Source organism: Octodon degus, unplaced genomic scaffold (genome assembly GCF_000260255.1).
Source record: "Octodon degus isolate 3935 unplaced genomic scaffold, OctDeg1.0 scaffold00196, whole genome shotgun sequence".
Classification (NCBI taxonomy): Eukaryota; Metazoa; Chordata; class Mammalia; order Rodentia; family Octodontidae; genus Octodon; species Octodon degus.
The window spans coordinates 1,041,232-1,062,602 of NW_004524772.1; the positions used below are offsets into that span (position 1 = coordinate 1,041,232).

Genomic DNA, 21,371 nt, shown 5'->3' on the forward strand with positions numbered 1-21,371 from the left:
AAGCAACTGCTTGGCAAGCACAACATCCTGAGTTTGATCCCTGTTACCAAAAACAAAGATTCTTTTTGTTTATTCCTTAAAATCTTCAAATATTTCTACTTTTTTCCCTGATGTAACCTCTTTCCATCTTTTTATTTCTTTTTTTCCCCCTTTTTGAGACACAGTTTCCTTAGTGAGTTTCGGTCTTGCACTCACTGTGCAGCCCAGGCTTGCTTTTACCCAATGCAGTCCTGCCCCAGCTTCCTTAAAGCTAGATTACAGTGTGCACCACCACATCCTGCGTCTTTTCTTTCTTTCTTTGTCATTCTGCTTTCTTTCTTTTTTATTGTCCTTTTGAAACAGGGGTTTACAATGTAGTTCCTGCTGGTCTTGGACACACTTTGCATTCCAGGCTGACTTTGATCTGCAGTTCTCCTGCCTCAGCCTCCTGAGTGCTGGATTACAAAGCATGCACCACCACATCCAGTTTCTTGGCCATTTTCTAATTTTAAACCAAGATCTTTTACATAGGAACTATTTTTGTCGAAGGCTCTCCTTAATCCTAAAGAAACAAAGAACATTTCCATGGTATGTGTGTACTTTAATTTTGTCAAAATTATGTTTTGTTTTGTTTTGTTTTTTTTAGGAACTGGGAATCGAACTCAGGGCCTTGCGCTTGCCAGGGAAGTGTTTATTCTACTGAGGCATCTCCCTGGCCCCAAAATTATGTATGTTTAATGGTTTAGAAGGAGTAGAGCTCAAACTTTAAGGATACAACTGGCCCTTACAGCTCCTTCGGAGCACTCTGTCCAACCTAGGAACTATTAAAAGCACTATAGGAAACTTGAAGCCTGAGTTCGCATCGCGATGTCAGCTTCTACTTGGGCATTCTCTTCCACCTGCCCTGTCCAGGATGGTGCAAAGGCTCTGTGACTTTCAGGCAAGGGAGGATTGGGGCTTTGTGTATCTTGGGAAGGGTTAGCTAGGGATGCCTCTGCCATAAAATTTTTCTACGGCTTGCAGTAACGCTTCAATTATTTGAGACACATTTCCAATCTGAAATACATTAGCCGCAGGCTGTGCACCGATCCCTTCTCCGCACGTTAACGTACCCGCTTTCTGATACTCTATGGCTTCACACCCCTGAAGCAAGCAGGAAGGCAGAATCGCGGAATTTCCAGGACCTCCAGGGTTCTTCCGTAGCAGCCTAGGCACAGGCTGGCTTTTGGGTTGCCGCAGTTTGGAGGAAGCATCCAGCGCGTCCAGTCCCACCCCGTGGCATCTGGAGCAAGCGGCGGGGCAGGGCGCAGGGCAGGCAGGGTGTGTGGGGGCGAGGCCCGGGGCTGGCCCGGGTGCGGCGGTCGCGGGAGGCTCGCAGCGCCTGGTCCACGCTCGCCAGTCGGAGTCGCTAACTTCGGGCCAATCAGCGCCGGCGCCCCGCACCCGCCCGTAGCGCCCCCTGAGCCCCCGGCCCGCTAGCGCTGGCAGCCGCGGCTGCGGCCGAGCCAGCCGGGACGAGGAGGGGCCGAGCCGCGGGGGATCCTGGACGCCTCTCGGGGCGGTGGGGATTCTGGGAGGAACACTGCATTTCCTCCTTCCCACCGGCTTCCCCTCCGGCCCGGCACCCCAAGTCCGCAGGGGTCACCTCGCGGCGCAAACATGCTGGGCATGTACGTGCCGGACAGGTTCTCCCTGAAGTCCTCCGGGGTTCAGGACGGGATGGGGCTCTACACGGCCCGCAGAGTGCGAAAGGTGGGTGACTCGGGGGCTTGCGCCCCACCTCGGCGGCCTCGCCTCCCCGCAGGGCCGGGAGTCGGCTCATTGCTGCCGCAGCTCCGGGCGGCCGGGCGGGCCGAGGCCGACGCAGGCCAGGGCTGCAGCGCGCAGTCTCCTAGCCTCCCCGCTCCCAGACGCCTTCCTCCTCCTCCCGCAGGAAGTGCGCGGGACAGAGCCGCCTCCTCCCGGCCGCTGGGCAAGCGGAGGCGCGTGGGCGGCGTCCCCAGCCACGCAGCTCTGGCCGCCTAAGGATGCAGGATGCGGCGGTAGCTACGCTCTCTCGGGGCCTCTGGTCCACAGCGCAGCCCAGCCCGGGCCTGGTGTCCCACCCGCCCCGGTGCCTTCCTCTCTGGAACGCGCAGTGTGGATCCCAAGGTGCCGCCAAAGTGGTCCTTGCATCTGGGATTCTTTGTCTCTTTGAATTTTCCTGACTTGGGATGGTTGAGGTCAGGCAGAGGCATTGCCCTGCCCTTACCAGAAGGGTCTGGGAATACTGGTTGTGGAAAGCCCAGGCCCGGGAAGAGTTACTGGAACATTTGCAGCCCTTTGGACTTAAAGTTGCAGCCCCACAACACAGTGAGTTATGTTCAGGTTGTTTTGTAGGAAATGTAAAATCTGGAACCACACAAAGCACCTGGGGAAGCACCAAGAGAGTAGGGTGAGCCAGCCAGCTTGTAATGAGCAGATTCTCTGTGCCATGACTTGGTGGTTTACTTGTGCTCTGCTAGTGCAATTTACCAGGAACACTCCGTGAGGATCAGCTGTACCTCTCATTTAAGATACGAGAAAACAAATTATTCAGTCACATTTTATTTATTTTTGGATACAATGTTTTGCTAAGTAGTTCAGACTGACCTTGAGCTCACTACATATATCCCAGGTTGCCCTCCCGTTCTCCAGTGATCCTCCTGCCTCAGCCCCCTGAGTGTGGGGATTACAGGCAGGAGCCACCAAACCCAGCTATTTCTTTTTGAGGTAGTGAATTAGGCCGCGGGCTCCTGGCTTCTGAGTCAGAAGCTCAGGTTCTTTCTGGAATACATGTTGGTTCTTAACTGTGGCATTGTGAACCCTTCTCCCAGCCCCCTGGTCAGCTTCTTAAGCCCTCCTTAGCAGGACCGAGCTTGTGCAGGTTAGGCACCAATAGGAATAAGTTCCCTGAAATTAGAGGTGCAGTGAGCAGATACTGACAGATGGTGAACGCTAGCCTTGCTCCCCAGCTAAGTGTAACCGTGACCGAAATTGATTTCCTTTTCTCCTTTAGTGAAAAATTCTCGTGACTGGACTTAGAGGTCTCTACCATAAATGCAATTGCCTAAAACCTTAGGCACAATTCTTAAAAATAGTTTTGTTTAAGATTACCACCTTGGAAAGTTAGGTTTATTACTTAACCTCTGATTTTATGTTTTATGTTAAATTTATTTATTTATTTTTTGAGATCAGATCTCACTATGTAGCTCAGACTGGCCTTGGATGCACTATGTAGCCCCGGCTGGCCTTGAACTCAGTGATTCTCTTCCCTCAGCCTCTTGAGTGCTAAATTATAGGCATGTACCATCATGCCAGTTCCTGTTACATTTTTAGAAACAGTCTATCAATGTATTTTTGATTTTTAAAATCAATTTCAACCTATTTTTTCATCTGTTTGTTTATTTGAAAGTACTTAATTGCTTTGGGGCATTACATTGACAGCTTTTTTTTTTTTTTTTTTTTTTTTTTTTTTTTTCAGTGCTCGGTATTGAACTCAGGACCTGTGATTGCCAGGCAACAGCTTTTTAAATTATATTTTATTGTGACATTTTATTACTGCAGTGATAGAACCTGGTCTTTTCCCAGATAAGTTAGAGACTGTCATCAAGCATACAACTAGAATGCTTACCTGTGTTTCAAAACAAATATTTAGACGTTTTCAGTAAACTGAAGTTATTATTAACATAGTTTAATGATGGTCTGAAGAATCTCAGCCACAGAATCATGGACAGGTTCCCTGTTGACAGAAATGACCTTAAAGCCCGTCTTCACCCTTGGGAGGCCATAGAAGGAGGACTGCTAAGAGTTGGACGTTAGTGTGGGCTACATAGTTGAAACCCAGCCTGAACTGCCTTTGGGGACCTGGTCTAAAACAAATCAAATCAAAACAAAATAAACAAACAAAAAAACAAAATGCAGAAATTAGTTTAAAGGGAGCTTCTGCTTCTTTACCTTCCAAAGGCTGGGATGACAAAGCTAAGCCAAATAAATTTTAGCTGGATTGCAAGCTGAAGGTGGCTGTCAATAGACTGCCAATATAGCTATCATCCATTTGTGTCTAGTCAGACTGTCAGTTCTTAAAACATGTTGCCTGAGGCTCAACTGACCATAAACCGGGGGGAGCCTGAGGACATAGTTCCACCAACACCTGTATTAAGGATCTTACTTAAAACTTTTCATGTCCTCTACTCCTCTTTTTCCTGTGGTGCTGGGAATTAAACCTGTGGCCTCATGCACACCAGGCAAGCACTGACAGTGGGCCGCATCTGCAGCCACGTGTTCTCTATTCAAAATAAGGTTGGACTCTCCTTAGATATACATGTTGGAAATTGTAGATGTTCTTTTATCATACCCTCATAACATACATACTTTTATAACACTTCTGTTGTACAAAACGATTGCAATTTGAGCCATGTGTTGATTTCAGATTGAGAGAATTGAATCCAGACTGAGTTTGGGGAATAACTCCCCAGTTACACTCACCATGCTGACTTGGATTCCATTTCCTACTAGAACTCCCTAATTCTTCTCCAGACCTGGGCCTCTTCTGCAGTGTTTCTAAGAGGGGCCCCTGCTGCTGAGCTACCTAATTCCCTGGTGCTACCGTATACCATGGTCTTACCAGAGTTTTCTTCCATGGTTTTTATAGGTTCATTGCTTTTATTTTTTTTAACCACTGTAAAATCTATATAGCAGTGCCAAAGAAAGGAAAGGCTAGAGTCTGTTGGGAAGCTCTTGGATAGAAAAAGGCCTGAGTTCATACTCACGTCTATATGTTGCGCAGTTTGCTAATGGTAAGAATAAAATACAATACAACGGATGTTTTTGGCATGTCATGTGCCAGATCTTATTCAAATAGTGCTCTCCAGAGCAGTTTTATGCTTCAGTGAAGATGTGAAATGCAAAGCATTGTGCAGATAAATTAAATTAATGTAAGTTCCTCAAAGCTAATGCATTAAGTATATGTATGGACAAAAATCTAAGCAAACAGCCAGATCAACTACATTTTTGACCTCATGACCATTTTGTTCTACACCTGGCTTATACAATTAACCTGTGGCTCGCGGGGTGTGACACTGTGCTTGAACCTAAAATGTAGCAAGGTGCTGTGTAAGGTCCACCAGGATCTCAGGATTAAGGGAGAAAACACACTACTACTAGTACTAGGGATTAAACCTTGGGACTTTGCATTGAGCTTTGGACCCAGGTCTTTGTATACTGTATTTTGAGATGAATCCTTGCTAAATTACTAAATTATCCAGGTAGGGGTTGAATTTGAATCCTCCTGCTTCAGCCTTCAAGAATGCTGGAATTACAGGTGTGTACCACCATTGCCAGACTCTTCTTTCCAGATTGATTTTAGTCTGCAGGTTTTTCTTTGGCTTTTAGTCATTTAATTACTCATATGCGGCGGGTACTGTCCTAGACCCTAGAATACACAAGAGAGCCAGGCAGAAGGTCTTTGCAAAGAGTTTGTTTTCTTGTGTGGGGAGATAGGTGATAAACAAGTTTTAAAAAAAGAGAAAGAATGATTAACTATCAAAGAATTGTGCTTGGACAGTTCTAACAATTGCTTATAGATGTTTTATCATACTTTGATTACGTATATGCTTACATAATACTTCTGTTTCACAAAATGATTGCAATTTGGGCCTTGTGTTGATTTTCAGATTGAGAGAACTGAATCCAGACTGGGCAATTTAGTATTAAATGAAGGAAGCAGACAAGGTAAAGATGGGAGTGGTTTAGGTGAGGATGACCCCTCTCAAGGGGAGCTATTTCTGAAGGAGCTGACCATCCAGCAGAACAGCTGGGGAAGGAAAATTTAAAGAGCGTGGACTCAGCAGAAGTATGGGGTATAGGCAAAAGCTTGTGCATCCGAGGTGCACTGTGTCATGGTTTCAGACAACTTCCAGTGGATTGAATGAGGCATATCATGGGAAACTACGATGACAAAGTCTTTTGGTTTGATTGATTGGGTGGTGTTGGTGATTTTTACTTTCATGTGAAATGTACTATATTGAAAATCAGTACAGTGGTGCCTCAGTTCAGGAACTCAGTTGTTACAATTGTTGCAAAACTGAAATGTCTCAGAACAGGATTGATTTTCCCCATAAGGTCACCATTGAACCTTAACCATTGAATTTTTAAAATTAATTATATTGGTACACTTTATTTATTTATTCTGTATTTAGGACAGAGTTTACAGGGTCTCACTGCCTAGATCGGACATAATGATCCTCCTGTTTTCAGCCTCCCAAGCACTGGATTTACAGGCGTGCACGCCCAGTCTCAGTTGCCCTGTCAGAGCACCCTGGGGTGTGGCTAGCAAGGTACCCTGGGGATTGAATCACAGACGCTGGGCTCTGCCTAAGCAGGCACTTTAGTTCACTGGGCTATCTGGCCAGCCTATTGGTACACTTTAGATGTACATAATGATCACATTAATCATAGGGAATTTGTACCTGTACATGATATATCTTGATTCTTTGTTTTTCCCAATCTCCCTTCTTCCGCTGAATTCCTCTCTCCCTTCTAATTTACAAAAGTTTTATTTCCATTTTTTTCTTCTGTTCCTTTTTTTTTTCCTTTTCTCTTACTTTTCTTACCACCACCCCCTTATTGTTTAACCATTGGATTTGACTGGTTCTGGTCCAACTCTGTTTGCAACAAGAATCATGAAAAGAATCAAGTTTGTGAACCCAAGTACCAGTCACATCAGGTTATGTTGGGGAAATGACATCAAAGGCACCCAGCATTTCCAAAGTACCTGATAGAAACAGGACAGTACCCTGAACAATACTGATGCCAGGATTTCACTTTTTCTTTCCTGTAGAACTTACAACATGGCTGGGAAAGAAAATAACAAAAACAAAAAAAGATTTTAAACATGCTAGATGCCCAAATTTATATCACATAATGTTGGCAAACAGTCCAACAGGTAGCAGGATGACAGAATTAGTAAGCTTTAGTCTGTACAGAGAGACAGAAGCAAGTAATTTCTGTTCAGTCCAGCCAGCGCTGTGGTGAACAGCTGAAGGGTTCAGGAGGGGGGCAACTGCTTATTACCACAGTTATTATAAAATGCTAGTGAATCAAGGCTTATAGAATATGAAAATCACATGGGGGCTATAATTTTGCTTCCATTAATCTTATGAAGTAGGTATTGTTATTACACCTTTTTTTTTCAGATGAATGGAAGTAGAATTTGGCCAATGTGGCAGTAAGTGGTGGACGTGACTTTGATTTCAGTGAGTCTCATCAGATGTATGCTTGTCAGTTCAGAATGATCTGAATGGCTTACAGTAAAATTGTGGAAAATGAAATTGAATTAGTTCTCAAGGCTCTGGACTAAGACATTTCCAGGGTGAAGCCTGTGGCAGCATTTTGAAGTCTGGGTTTTCTGTTCGCTTTTGGCCCATGTTGTCTCATTTTATTGTACAATAATCTTTATTTTATTTTTTTAATGTTATTTTATTTGGTGGAACCAGGGATTGAACTCAGGCCCTTGCACTTGCCAGGGAAGTGCTTATTCTATTGAGCCATCTCCCCGGCCCCTGTACAATATCTTTAATGGCTACTTTTATCTCCAATTTACAGATAACAGACTTTCTCAGTTCTTACTTCTTGTCAGAATTTTGGGAGTTTTCCTTATGTTGACATTTTCTATTTTTCTCTCCTTTTCAGCCCCTTCTTCATTAATGTGGGAAAGCCTTACCTGATCTTCAGAGGTAGTTATTTTCCTCCTGAAAAGTGCTTTACTTTGTTTAGCTGTAGCATAGCACAGCTATTTGGCAGCCAGATAGAAACTTTTGTTTTGTTTTGGTGGTTTTGCTAGGATTTAAACCCAGAGGAGGATAGCTGCTAGACAACTACAAGAAGCAACAAACAGATATTCCCTTACACTCATGCCCACTTATTTTAGACTTCTAATTTCCAGAACCACAACAATCAATATAGGTAGTCTTAAGTCACTAAATTTGCAATCATTTGTTATAGCAATAAGCCTACTACTTCAGTGCTCTCATTAACTCTTGCCCTGAGAAGATACTGCAAAAAGATCACAGGACTACAGAGATTTGAACAAGGAACCTGAATTTGTTCAGAACAGGACAATGCACAATGGAGACTGCCTTAGGGTTCATGGACTTGGAATACTATCAGGAGCTTCTTAGGCAAAAAGCAGAGTTGAGGGGGGAAAAAGCCAGGAATAAAATTGCACTCGCTGTGGTTCATGCATGTACAGTTATGGACACTGGGCATTAGTAATACTCTTTAGTATTTTATAGGAATTAAGATACCAGAAATCTGGTAGAGACAAACCTCTCATTTTATGCACAAATCCCTTCTTTTCTGTTTTTTTTCAACCATGGCTTGGCTGCTGCTCTTGCTATGGGTTTTAAAAATGCCTAAGCAGTACACTGAAAATAATGCCCCAAAACTTTATCTTTTATTTTTTGTGATGTTTATTTCACAAATATATATAAGCAATGACAATTGTTAGACACCGTCCTGGTGGCAAGTGACAAAAGGGTGAGTGACAGATAGTAGCCACTGGATGCTTTTTAAGATCTTATTTAAGACCCACAACAGCCTGTGGAGGGGCCGTTATCATCCCCAATTTATAGTTGAGGAAACTGATGTCCAAGAGAGCTCTTTTAGAAATGAAAAACTGATCAGAGTTGGAACTTAAGTTGTTCCATATACCGGTTGAGTATCTAAAACTGAAAACAGAAATATGCTGAAACTAGAAACTTTCTGAGTGTCTGTGCTAATACAACTAAGTTATTCAGAAATATTATCTGCAGTCAGGCATGGCTGGGCCTGGATAGGTCAGTGCAGAAGACAGCTGTGTCTGGAGTTGCATTCCCTGAAGGTCGGGCCTCTGGACAAAGAGGAGGGACTACATCCATAAGCTTCCCTAGGGCTGAACAGCAGTGATTGGTATTCTCTTATGTGTCAGTCGCCTTGGGTAGGGGAGCAAAACTTCCTTAACCCACCCTTTCCAGGGGTGTCCTTGTTTGTTTCCTCTGTATTTGCTGTGTACCTTGCCCTCCATGTATCCCAATCAATACTACCTAAACAATTATAATGTAATCTTATTAGTTAATTTTTCTTTGTCCCACCTGTCTCACCTTGTGATTTCCCTCCATAAAACTCCCTTAAGAAGTGGGTTCATTGGGCCACTCACTGCGAACACCTTCTGTCCCTCTTGGAAATATTTGTCCCAATAAATACTTCTTACTCTTAACCACCCTTGTTCCTAGAATTCATTCTTCAGTTTTAGAGAACACAAACTTGGCGTATCAGACATTGTCATATGCTAGTTTGTTCATTTGGGGGTCCTGCATCATCCCTGTGTCCTCTACCCTCTATCAGTGCGACATCATAGTGGAGCGTTTCACCCCTGACCTTATGTGGTGGGTAGCTGTCATAATGCAGGCGCACTAGTGATCTTGTATAAAATCATTTCTGCATTATGTGTGTAAGACATATGTAAAGTACAGTGTATTCTGTGTTTAGGCTTATATTTCTTCCTAACCGTATCTGGTTATGTAGATACAAACATTTCAAAATCTGAGAAAATCCAAAGTCCAGAAACCTTTTTAAATAAGGGCTACTCAGCCTGTAGCCTTTTCACTAATTATGATTTAACTCATAACTTGCCAATACTGTATATACAAGTGCAGACACCCTCACATGCCTGAAACAATTATTTTTATAAAAGTGAAAGTGAAGTAGGCCCACTCAACTAGCATTTCTTACTCAATATATTCAATGTCATAGAAATCCTAATTCATTTACCTTGGCTCTGTTTATGTTAGCGACTGAAAATGTTCTGTGCTGCAGATATAGCATAATTTCATTTCCTCAAGTCTTATTTTATAAAATCATCCAATGAGTCTTTATTGCAGCATACTACTCATTTTTGGATACAGTAGTGATGAAAATAGATATTCCATGTCTTCTGGAGTCTGCATTCTGGTGAGAGGAGATGGGCAAATTTTATACTCTGTGAAAATGTAGTACGAAGACAAAAGTAGGGCTGGGTCTGATTGAACTGGTGTGGAAAGTGGGGAGCACATATGGGGTTGTGGCCGTTCAGCTGGACTGACAACCTGATTGGCTCTAGGGACAATTTGGGGCATTAGTAAAACGCACTTCTGCATGTGCCTGGGCTGTCACAGAGTCTGATGTGTGGGCCCTGTCCTCTTCCTTTCGGCACTATTTCCCTGCTCTGCTTTCCAGCCACAGTGAAGTGAGCTTCTTTGTTTCAGTGCACCCTCCTGCCGTGATGTTTCCTCTTTGGAGACAGCATACCATGGACTGAAGCCTCAGAAACCAGAAGCCAGATTAAACCTTTCCTCTTTTTAGTTGTGGGTGTCATGCATTCTGTCCTAGTAAGGGGAATGCTGACCAGTACAGGTATATTATAAATTGGATAGCCCAGTAAGTCCTCATTAAACAGGTCAGGTTTGGGCCATGATTTGAAGGGGGATGATATCTCTGTTACTTTTTTCTTGTTTCTGAGATAAAATTCCCAACACTTAAAAGGAAGGTTAGCTCACAGTGAGTGGAGGCTTCAGTCCATACTTGGCTGACTCTAAGGCAGAACAGCACATGGCAGAGGGCAGCAGTTTATGGTGGCAGAAAACAGCAAAGAGCAAAGGGTGGAGCAGCCGCTGTGGCAGCTAGCAAGCCTCTCTCCCTTCCTTATATTGTATTCAGGTTATCTGCCCTAGGGCTGGAGCAGCACTCGTACCCATAATCTCTGCATTGGTTCATGAAGTAATCACAAACTCTAAAAGCCACCCCAGTGACTGCATGAGGCTTTGGGAGGGACAACTAGACACAACCATAGCAGATGATGAGAAGTTAACTAGTTATATCTCTCGGGCTAGATCATCTAGGGAAGGGAGCAGCTGGTGCAAAGTCCTGAGATGGAGGTTGACCTGTTGTGTTCCAGAAAGAAAAAGACAGTCAGTGTGGCCTGGGTGTGATGGACTAGAGGGCAGGTGCTCTTGAGTATATGGAGGAGGGGAGGCCAGAGAGCTAGTGGGGAAAATGTCAGAGAGGAACTACATTTCTTTATGCCTTGTCGGCCATTGTACATCTTGAGTGAGTGGGTCATAACTTCAGGGTTTGGGCAGAGGAGCTGTGTAAGTTTATCAAGGATTACTCTGGCAGCTGTGTTGCAGGTAGCCTGCCACAAGGCAAGTGTGTGCACTGGGTGGTGGGGTCACTGGGATTCTATTGCACCAATCTATGGGGGATGGTGTTGCTTAAATCAATGAGGGCAAAATTGGTAGTGTATTCTGAAAGCAGAGGTGGCAGAATATTCTACTATTGGATACATAGTGTGAAAGTAAAGGATCAAGAACTGTTCCAAGGGGGTCAGCCAGAGGAACTGCAGGGGGTGGATGATCATTCACAGGTGAGGAGAATGGGTGTGTGGCACTGAGGAGGCAGACCAGCATAGCCTCAGCTCCACCCTCTGTGAGATGTCTGATGGGCAACAAAAGGATGAACGAGGAACGGTGATGCCAAGTCATATACTTGTGCTTCCTCCTTCCCATTATTTTGGCCACCCACGATTGTCGTACTTTTTACTTTATCTGTGACAAATTTTATGGCACATTTTGACTATTTTTCTTTTAGGCCATCAATAACCTTTTAGAGCAATAAAAGAGAAGACAAATTGTGTTTGTCTTTTACCATTTCTGGAGCACTCTATGCTTTTGTTTTGTACTAGATGTTTGTCTGTTAGCATATTCCTTATGCTGAAGAAGTTTGAAGCAGGTCTGCAGACAGAAACTTGCCAGCTTCTGCTGGTCGTCCCTCCTTCCTGCCTGCCCCAGCAGCAGATGTTGGCATCTAGTGGTGTGGGCGTCAGGTCTTCTCAGCATTACTCCCACTCCTCCACATTGAGCCATTTTTACTGTGTCAGTGATTGATCCTTTAGGAGAGAGCATTTCCTGTGCCTTCCACAGTAGCAGGAGTCTTTCCATGGTTTTGGTTTAGGTAGATGACAGTGAGCCTTTTAGGGACCGAGTGCCCAAACGGCAACTCAGAACCCACTTCATGATCACCAAGTGCCAACACTGCAATTAAATCTGAATACTGAGCTTGTAGCTTAGAAAACAGCAGCAGTTCTCCAGTGTTCGGCTGCTGGGTGATTTGGCTTGCCTGCTGACAGAGAGGGCTCTGTGCACTGGCTGGGAAATGCTTGCTATAGGTTGCCACCCCTGGTCTAGGTCTGGGGTCTGTGCTGTTTCTCGCAGTTCTCCCATCAGCAGCTGGTCTGTCCTGTGTCCTTGGGGTGACGTATTTGCAGCCTTTGATGCAGTGGCTGAAAGATTTCTACAGGTCAGGCAAGACATGGGACAGCACACTAGTTTTTGCAACAGCTGCTTTTCCCCTCTAGCACACTGTACCACCCGAAGGAGTCTGTTCTCCATCATCCCTGGGAAAATTCTTGGAAATGAGATTGGCCCTCTTGGGTTTGGTCCCTGTGGTTGCATTATCTTGTTCTAATCATATGTGGCTAGACTGTATTTTAGAATGTACCTACACTCTTATTTAATGGTAGGATTTTACTCCTTCATGTTTAATATAATGATGATGTGATTGATTTCAGTCCTGCCATTTTCTTTATGCTTATCACTTATTTTATATTGTAACTTATTTTTTACATTCCTTGTTTTTGCTATTTGTGTGCTGGTCACTCCATTTTTCCCATTGCTGTTTTGTTTGTTCAGCTCTTTTTTTTTTTTAAATGATTTACTTTTCTCCTTTTCCACATCAGATGCACATGACTTTGTTATTTGATGTCTTGAATTAACAGCTATTTCTCCCATAAATGTTTTTTCACAAAATCTTCTACTTCTGCTTCCTTCCTTCTTTCTGACTTTATCAACTTTGAGAATGCCTTTTTCTCTGCAACTTTTTCCAGCAGTTTCCTAAATGTATATACCTATTGCTTTCACAATTATTTTTAGCTCATCTGTCTGTCTATCTATCTGATATATACTTGATTTATAAATATTTTGATATATGTGTGATACAGGTGATACATATGTGACATATGATCTATCAATCTATCATCTAATTATCTATTAATCTATCATAGCACATATCCAGTTCATTGTTACATATTAATTGTAAGTGAATATATACTACTTAAATGACTCATTTTCTGTTGGTTTCTTTGTTGATAGACTTCCTGCCGATCTTTTTCTCATTAAGTCATATGGGATTACCTCAGAATCTGTTCATCATATTAACTGTAGTCCACTGAGTATAAAGGAGAGGTCTTAGGGGTTTATTGGATGTTTGCCCAATGTTTTGGAGGATCCAGAGGTGTGACGTTTGATGCCAGTTTGATTCTTACGTCTTACAGATGCCTCTTACTTCTGCTTAGTGGCTTATCAGACCTCTTTAGAGTTCGAGAATCTTAGTAGAATGTATCTTGGCTCTGGTGTCAGTTAGCTTGGTCTGAGTGAGGCCATTTATTCCATGGAAGCAGATTTAACTTCAGCTTCATGAAATGTCTTTCCTGGTCATCTGTCAAACTGCTTCCACTCCTCTGCAGTTATACTTTCTTATGTACTGAGATAGCTTTGATATTCAGATATTTGTGGTTATTTCTCTGTATTTTTCCTTTAGAAATATCTTGAATTTAATTTTTGGCTTTTTTTTCCAATTCAAATCATTCTCGAAAGCTACTTAATTGGAAAGTCACATTTTACAACTGTGTGTGTGTACACATGCCCTTGCATTGTATTTGAATCTCCCTGAAGTCTTTGGATAAAGCAGTTCTCCCCTCACTGGCTATTCTGTCTGTTCTTGTTCCCACTGTTCTGCCTGATCTTTTTGTGTCTGGTGGCCCCTTCTGCATGGCCTGTTCCCTGCCTGACTCATGAGAGCTCAGGGCTGGTTACTGGAGGGCCCTCTGTGGCCAGTCCTGCCTGTGGTGGGGAGCAAAGGAGACTCTGTCCCGCAGTCAGATTACTGTCTGTTCCCATCAGCCAACTCAGGTCTGTCCATGCTTTCTTGGGCATCAAGGGTGGATAAGACTATGAACTATAGCTCGTCTCTCACCTCTGGCTTTCAGGTTCTTTTCCTGACTCCTGGTTTTGAGTCTCAGTCCAGGCTCAGCCTGACTCCAGTTGTCCATTTGTTTGCCTGAAACTTAGGCATCACTTAGATCCAGCACTGACAGATCCTAGTAGAAGTTGTTTTGCTCAAAAGAAATAGTAGGGGCTGGAAAGTTAGCTCAGCAGCATAAGCATCTGCCTGGCAAACATGAGGTCCTGTATTCAATCCCCTATAACAACAACAACAGCAACAACAACAGAAAGTATAGCTTGGGGATGAGGTGACTGGGGAAGGTGCTGCATTCATGTCCCTGTACTGCAGCCCCTACCTCCTTACAAGTCTCTTTCTTTCTTTCTTTCTTTCTTTCTTTCTTTCTTTCTTTCTTTCTTTCTTTCTTCCTTCCTTCCTTCCTTCCTTCCTTCCTTCCTTCCTTCCTTCTTTCCTTTCTGAATGGATTTCATAAAAGATTCTTAAACATCATTTTATTTCTTTGCCTTTATATCTGCTGTAACTGCTGAGAGTAATAGAGACAACTGCAGCAACGTGACCCTTGAAAGTGTCACTTAGGAGACTGAGCAAGGGGGTGCATGCCTGTAATCGCAGCACTTGGCTGTAAGCAGTAGGATCACTATGAGTCCAATCTATGCAGTGAGACCCTGTCCACCCTGTCCACCCTGTCCTAAAATACACACAAAAAGAAGAAAGAAAGAAAGAAAGAAAGAAAGAAAGAAAGAAAGAAAGAAAGAAAGAAGCCCTTGGTTGCATCAGTTCAGAAGCTCAGAATGACAGCATGAAAATCTCTGCAGTTCTCATGGTCACAGAGTGACTACTTCAGCCTCAGAATCATGCTCATATTCCAGGTGGAGAGAAAAAAAAATAAGTGTGCATTGGGTGTACTTTCTAGCTGATTCAAATTCATTCAAGAATTTCTGTGGAGGATTACTACAGGTCATTAGCTTTTCTGTTCTCCAGGTAAATGCATTTTTTTAAAGCTCAAGTTACATTAATATACTGAACAACATCAGGGCCTGGTGCTAAGGAGAATGGATACAGGGAGGCAAGTAGTCTCAGTATCAGTATTCACAATAAAAGGTGGGGTATTGGCCTTGTTGGACTTTTAAAGAAGTACATTTAATACATAGCTGAAGGCCTTATTACGTTGCATGAGCACACAAATGCATAGCAGTTTTAACAGTGAAAGATAATTATATTCTAGCTGGGAGCTCTCAACCGTACAAATCCATCATTATTTCAAATATAAGTGATTCCACTTTACACTGGCTCACTCTGATACATTTTATCCATTTGTGCATATAATTTGCTGAACAACTTCAGAGTAAAATAAAGACATGATGGGAGAATTCATTCCTTAATATTTCTGTGTAAGGACTTGGACTCATAATATTTCTGTGTAAGGACTTGGACTCAGATTTTTAACATCAGCAAAAAACAGGACTTTCCTAATATTTTCTAGTACCAGCCCATATTCAGATTACTCCATCTGCTTCTGTAATGATTTTATAGCTATTTGTTTTTGAAGCAGGATCTGATCAAGGGTCACACACTACATTTGGTTATGTCTGTTACAACTCTTTTAGAGTCTCCCTCATCCTCGTCCCCTTGTTTGATAACAGTGATGTTTTGAAGTGAACAGTCCACTTGTTTGTGGAGACTTTCCCATCTGCATTTAGCTCATTTCTCTTCTTACAGCTTTACTTAGCTTCTGTGTGCTCTGTATGTCCTATAATCTACACGCTTTGTAAATATTTTTGGCAATGATACACCATGGAGTGATGCTGGATTACTTGGTACTGTGTCATGAGATGGGGCATACGATATTTAACTTGGTAACTGTTAGTGATGCCCGTGTTGGGTTGAAGTAAATTTTCCATTGTAAAGGCACTGTTTCCCCTTTATGTTTTCTTTAGAACATGATCTCTGAGTCAAAACTGCATGGATGTCTTTTTTTTTCCCTTTAACCACTGTTATGGTTTGTGCCTAGTGGTCCCTCCAAAGCCTCATGCAGTCATGAGGTAGACTTCTAGAGTTTGTGATTAATTCATGATCCAGTGCTGGGATTATGAGTTCAGTGCTGCTGGGATTAGGGGTATGAGTGCTACACTTCCCTGGGGCTGAGAGCCTGAATGCAGCATAAGGAAGACAGACTTGCTCTCTGTAGCCATTGTTGCTGTTACTCCTCCCTTTTGCTTTTGGCTGCTGCCATGAACTTAGGCTCCCTGCCTTGTGCTGCTCTGCCTTGGAGCCAGCTGAGTATGGACTGAAACCTCCACTGACTGTGGGCTAAATAAACCTTTCCTTCCTTCATTTTGGGTGTCGGGTATTTGTCCCAGCAACGAGAGAAGAGTAACTACAACAGCCATCAATCTTTTACCTAATAATTTCATTATGCATTGACAGTCTTTGCAAATCAGTTATGTTATCAGAATTTAGAAACAACCTTTTTCCTCTTTTGGAGAATTAGGCATTGAGTTAGCTTATGAATTTGCTAATGTGTTTCAATCAATTATATTGTTCTGTGATTCCCAAATTGCTCTACATTTGACCTGTGAATCTCTTTCTAATGGCCTTGAAGAGCTGGAAAGAATCCTCGAGTCACCTCATCCAGATCCCTGTTTATTGGATGGAGAAACAAGCTTAGGAAGCTTGTGGCACCGTCATGCGTCACTGCTGGCAGAGTGCAGCACGGGGACTAGGACCCCCCTCTCCTGAAGCCTTACCTAGGGCTTGCCCCCCAACTTCAAGAGCGATCTGCAGGAAATATTGCTTGGAAATTCTTCCTAATAACATGAAGCAAAGCGAGGAAAAAATGGTCCACATTTTTCCACTCATCCACTGTTTACTTATTAAATGTTTCTGTGGAATCCTGTGGGTGGCAAATTGAATTAGTTTTGGGCTTAGTGCAGAAACAGTTTGAGGAAGAACAAGGAAGCACCCTTGTAGACTAGGCTTTGGCTCAGCCTGGGAGGTGAATGAGACTGAGTTTTGATTTATCTTGATGTCACATTGTCCTTAACTTGCACGAAGTCCTGAAAACTTGGAACTTTTTTTTTTTTAAACAAAAATTATAAAAAAGTAACTTCAGGTACAGATTTGAGTTATTAGCCTCCCCTAAAATATTGCAATTATCAGGCAGTGTTGTGTCCATATTGCAGCCCAGCAGCAGGAAGCTGTGACATGCTAGTTGGGATGTAAAGCCTTTCAGGTTGGCATGGCCTTTCCAGGTCACCTCTGGCCACGCCCCAGCGTGGCACACGGTCACTGTTGGGTGTCTCCTGTTATGTTGCCCTCCTGGCCCACGTGGAAGCATTTGGGACGGTCACCCCTGGGGACAGAAGCAATTTTAGGAAGATCCTTACCAAGGAATAGCAGCCAGAGGTGGTGCTGATAATGCAGACACAAGGAGGCGGCAAGAAAAGTGCAGAGCTGGCAGTTTTCCTTTTGGCAGGGTGAGATCTGTGGCGGTGTAATTTAAAAAGTAAACCAGTGATTTAAGAAAGTCAGGCTGAAGTTTTGAAGGTTTCAAGATTGTTTGAAGAATATGGGTTTCCTTCCCCTTGTTAATTGCGAACCTCACCTTAGGTGTTTAATAGACTAGCACATGTATGTGTAATTCATTGATGAATCACATGGAGGACTTTTGTAGGTTGAAAATGTTAGAATATTAGCAATTACATATGATTCAAATAAAAAACAAGGATGTGTAAGTGGGCTGTGTACTCCAGGTTTTCTTTTGGTAACTGTTCTACCTCAGCAAGTTCGACGCCTACTGTGGTACAAAAGGATTATACTTAAGTTAGAATCTCTATAGGAGATGGGAAATAATGAAAATAAAGTTATAATTACAGTTTTCAGAAAGTACTATGTGTGTAATAGAAACATCAGGGGACAAAGAGCTGGCTAGCAGGTGCTAGAATCCCTAAAAGAGGGCTTCTGAGAGCGGGTTTAGTAAGCGTAAAATATTTACCTAAAACCAAAGGTAAATTTTGCTTGAACTGTCTGTACTGTTTCTCACAGTGCATAGTTAAGAGCTAGTTTGCATTTGTGTAATCTTGCAACCGCTGAAACTCGTTTACTTGATCAGATCATTCGAGCACACTAGTGCACTTTGAAGGAAACCTCACCAGAGCCACAGAACTAAATATGCTCAATAAATTTATCTTCTGTATCTACATGTGTGGTCACTCACTCATCCCTGTGTGTGTGTGCACACGTGCAATTTTTTTTTCTTTTTTAAAGACAGAGTCTCCCTATGTAGTTCAGGCTGGCCTTGATAATGCTATAATCTTCCTGCCCTGGGCATGTGCCACTGCACTGAACCTATCTGTGTTTTAAAATCATTGTTTTTCAGACTGTATTGCAGCCTGTTCTTGTTATGCTTTATATGTGTGTGCCCTCAAAGCCTCATGAGCTCCTCAGTAGGGCTTTTGAGGGATGATTGGATAATGGACGTGTGATACCTACCCATGGATTAGTCCTCTGTTGAGTTGATAGCTCAATGTGATGTTGGGAGGTGGAGCGTACTTAGGGGGTGGAGCCTAATTAGAAGGAGTAGGTCGCTGGGGGCATGGCCTGGAAGGGTTTCTTCCCACTCCTGCCTTTCTCCCTCTTTGTGTTTCTACTGTATGCCATGGACTCTTTCTCCTCTGGGATGCCCCACTTCCATGCGGCCCTACCTCGGAAGCAGCAGGCTAGTGCCTAAAACCTCTAGACTGTGGGCTGAAATAAACCTCTTGTCCTTAGAGTTGTGGGTGTTGGGTATTGTGTTTCAGCAAGGAGAAAAGAAGACACAGGTCACAGCTTTAATGTATTGGGTCAAAACTGCTACTTTTAAAATTTAAAACAATAGAAAATATGTGAGCGCATTGTATAGAATAAGGGTAGTATTGTTTCAAGAAGTTTATGTTTTAGCCATGCGTGATGGCTGGAAACCCAGCAACTCAGGAGCCTGAGGCATGAAGATCATAAGTTCAAGGCTAGCTTCAGAAGTGTGGTAAAAGCATGTCTCAGAATAAAAAAAATACACAAGGCAGGTATGATCGCCCAATGGTATAGTGCCCTGGATTCCATCCTTAATACCCCGTCCTACCAAGGAAAGAAGAAAAAAATATTTTAGTTTTATATGAATCTGCTTGATTGAGAGGCATGCAATTCTTACTAGCAGTTGCAAAAAGTAAATTGAAAGTCACTGTTTATTACAATCTGGTAGTTTGAGTTTATGATAATAATTACCACTATTAAAAAGAAAAAAGCAAAAAAGAAAGAAACGGGCTGGGGAGATGGCTCAGTAGAATAAGTGCTTCACTAGCAAGCATAAGGACCTGAGTTCAATCCCCAGTTACGAAAAAAAAAAAAAAAATTACCACTATTAATAGTGAAACTTTAAAATATCCTTTTTGAATTTTCAAAGCTTTGTTTTTGTTTTTTTTTTAATAACATATGGAAGTCAGCATTGTGATACTGTAACAAATATCTGAGACTATCAATTTGGAAAACAGCAAAGGTTTACTTTGGTTCGTAGTTGTACAGGGGTTTCAGAGGCCATAACATTGGCCTCCTGTGTGGTGAGTCCAGAACCACGCAGGCCTTTGGCTCCGGGCCTGGAGCAGTGATTCAGGACTGGAAGAATGTGGTCGGGATGCCAGAGTGAAGAGGACAGGGCCCGCTGTACTGTGCAAGGACGTGCGCCCGGTGACGTGTGCTTCAGAGGCCCCCCTTGAAGGCTCCACCGTTGCCCTGGTAGCAGCTCTGGAGAGACACTTAAACCCTTGGTCCCCCGTAGTGGGCTGCAGATGCCCACACATAATTTCTAAGGAAAATACGAGCTTTAACATGGTCATGTACACCTGAATAATCAGTGTTAGAGCTAAGTAAAAAAATGTTATTAGATTCTTTACAAGGGTGAAATCTATTGGACATAATCCCAATACTGTGATTTAGTTTTGGAAATTGTAGTGGACCACCAACTACAAGATGTTTTAAAATACATTAATAATGAAATACAAGAAAATGGTCTGTATTTACCAATAGTAATACTGTTTGTCATGAAGCTTACTATCTAAACTAAAAGCCTTCATAGCCTGACTTTATCATTCTAATTGTCAGAATCTAAAGAATTTAGGGAGAAGTGACAGATATGCTATTGAGATTTTTTAGAACAGTAATGATACTCAGGAAACTTGATGTCCTTGAAAATTAACCATGTTTTCATGACAAAAGGATCTGTCAAGAAAGAAAAATTCTTCACAATTTGCATTTTATTTGCTCATTTTTTGAAAACTTCATTTCAAATTTGAAGCAATTTATACTCAGTCCAAATATAACTCACATCATTTTGTGGTTACTGGAGCTTTTGGAAATATATGACAGTAAACCTAAATATGGTATAAAATATATACTCTGGTAGATGTGAAGACATTTTACACCTTGAATTTAGGAAGTTATTCTTGAACTCAGTTTTTTGTGTGTGCAGTAATATACCATATGACATTCTGTGTAGACAAAACCTATTTCAAAAAGTAATCCAAATATTATGTTCAATACTTGGTCTACTAATTATCTGTTGCAGTTATACTTGCTAAAAGATCACCAGTCGACCAGCACAGGAACTATTTCTAAGCATAAAGTTTAGATCATTGAAGAATTTTGTAAATTCCCAATAGAAAACTGAATAGTACAATCTTTGGATCTCAGAAATACATAACATTGGCCTCCTGTGTGGTGAGGAAAAACAAAGTAATACGGGCACTATCAATGTTACACCATGATGCTAAGATTGCTGGTGAGGCCGGACATGGTGGCCCAGGCCTATAATCCCAGTGCTCAGGAAGGTGAGGTAGGAGGAGCCTGCAAATTCAAGGTCAGTCTGTGCTACATAATGAATTCAGGGTTAATCTGGACTATATAGTGAAAACCCATCTCAAAACAAACAAACTAACAGAAAAGACCGATAGCGAATCCTCAACACATAGGAGCCCAGAAATGGTCACATTTTACAGCTGAATGGAAGCTGAGTAGATATTTTTGACAAGCAACTACTTTGTCATCTGAAACACAAAATATTGGACAATGATCAGGTCAAGCTAGATAGTCTTGTAGTTACAAAGAAAGTACCAAGCACAACGTATTTCAGAGAGGTTTTCTTAGAGGACTGGGACTGGAGTTGATGAACGATCAGTCACAACAGAGGAAGAACAGTGTGCATCTGCCCATTAACTCTGCAAAAGAATTCGGCTGCAGACTGGTGACTAGGC

The 21,371-nt window shown here is 42.5% G+C and overlaps 1 protein-coding gene across 3 annotated transcripts in view; it reads left to right on the forward strand.

Moving 5' to 3' along the window:
• Nucleotides 1-1,437: 1,437 nt before the first annotated feature.
• Nucleotides 1,438-21,371, forward strand: part of Prdm5 (PR/SET domain 5) — a 209,814-nt gene continuing 189,880 nt past the window's right edge. The window contains exon 1 of one of the 3 annotated variants that reach the window (XM_023704426.1): nucleotides 1,438-1,731. In XM_023704426.1, the coding sequence (XP_023560194.1) occupies nucleotides 1,639-1,731 (93 nt within the window). In that variant the 5' untranslated portion in view covers nucleotides 1,438-1,638. The remainder of the gene's footprint in view (nucleotides 1,732-21,371) is intronic. The other 2 variants (XM_004644243.2, XM_004644244.2) reach the window with 2 other exon arrangements.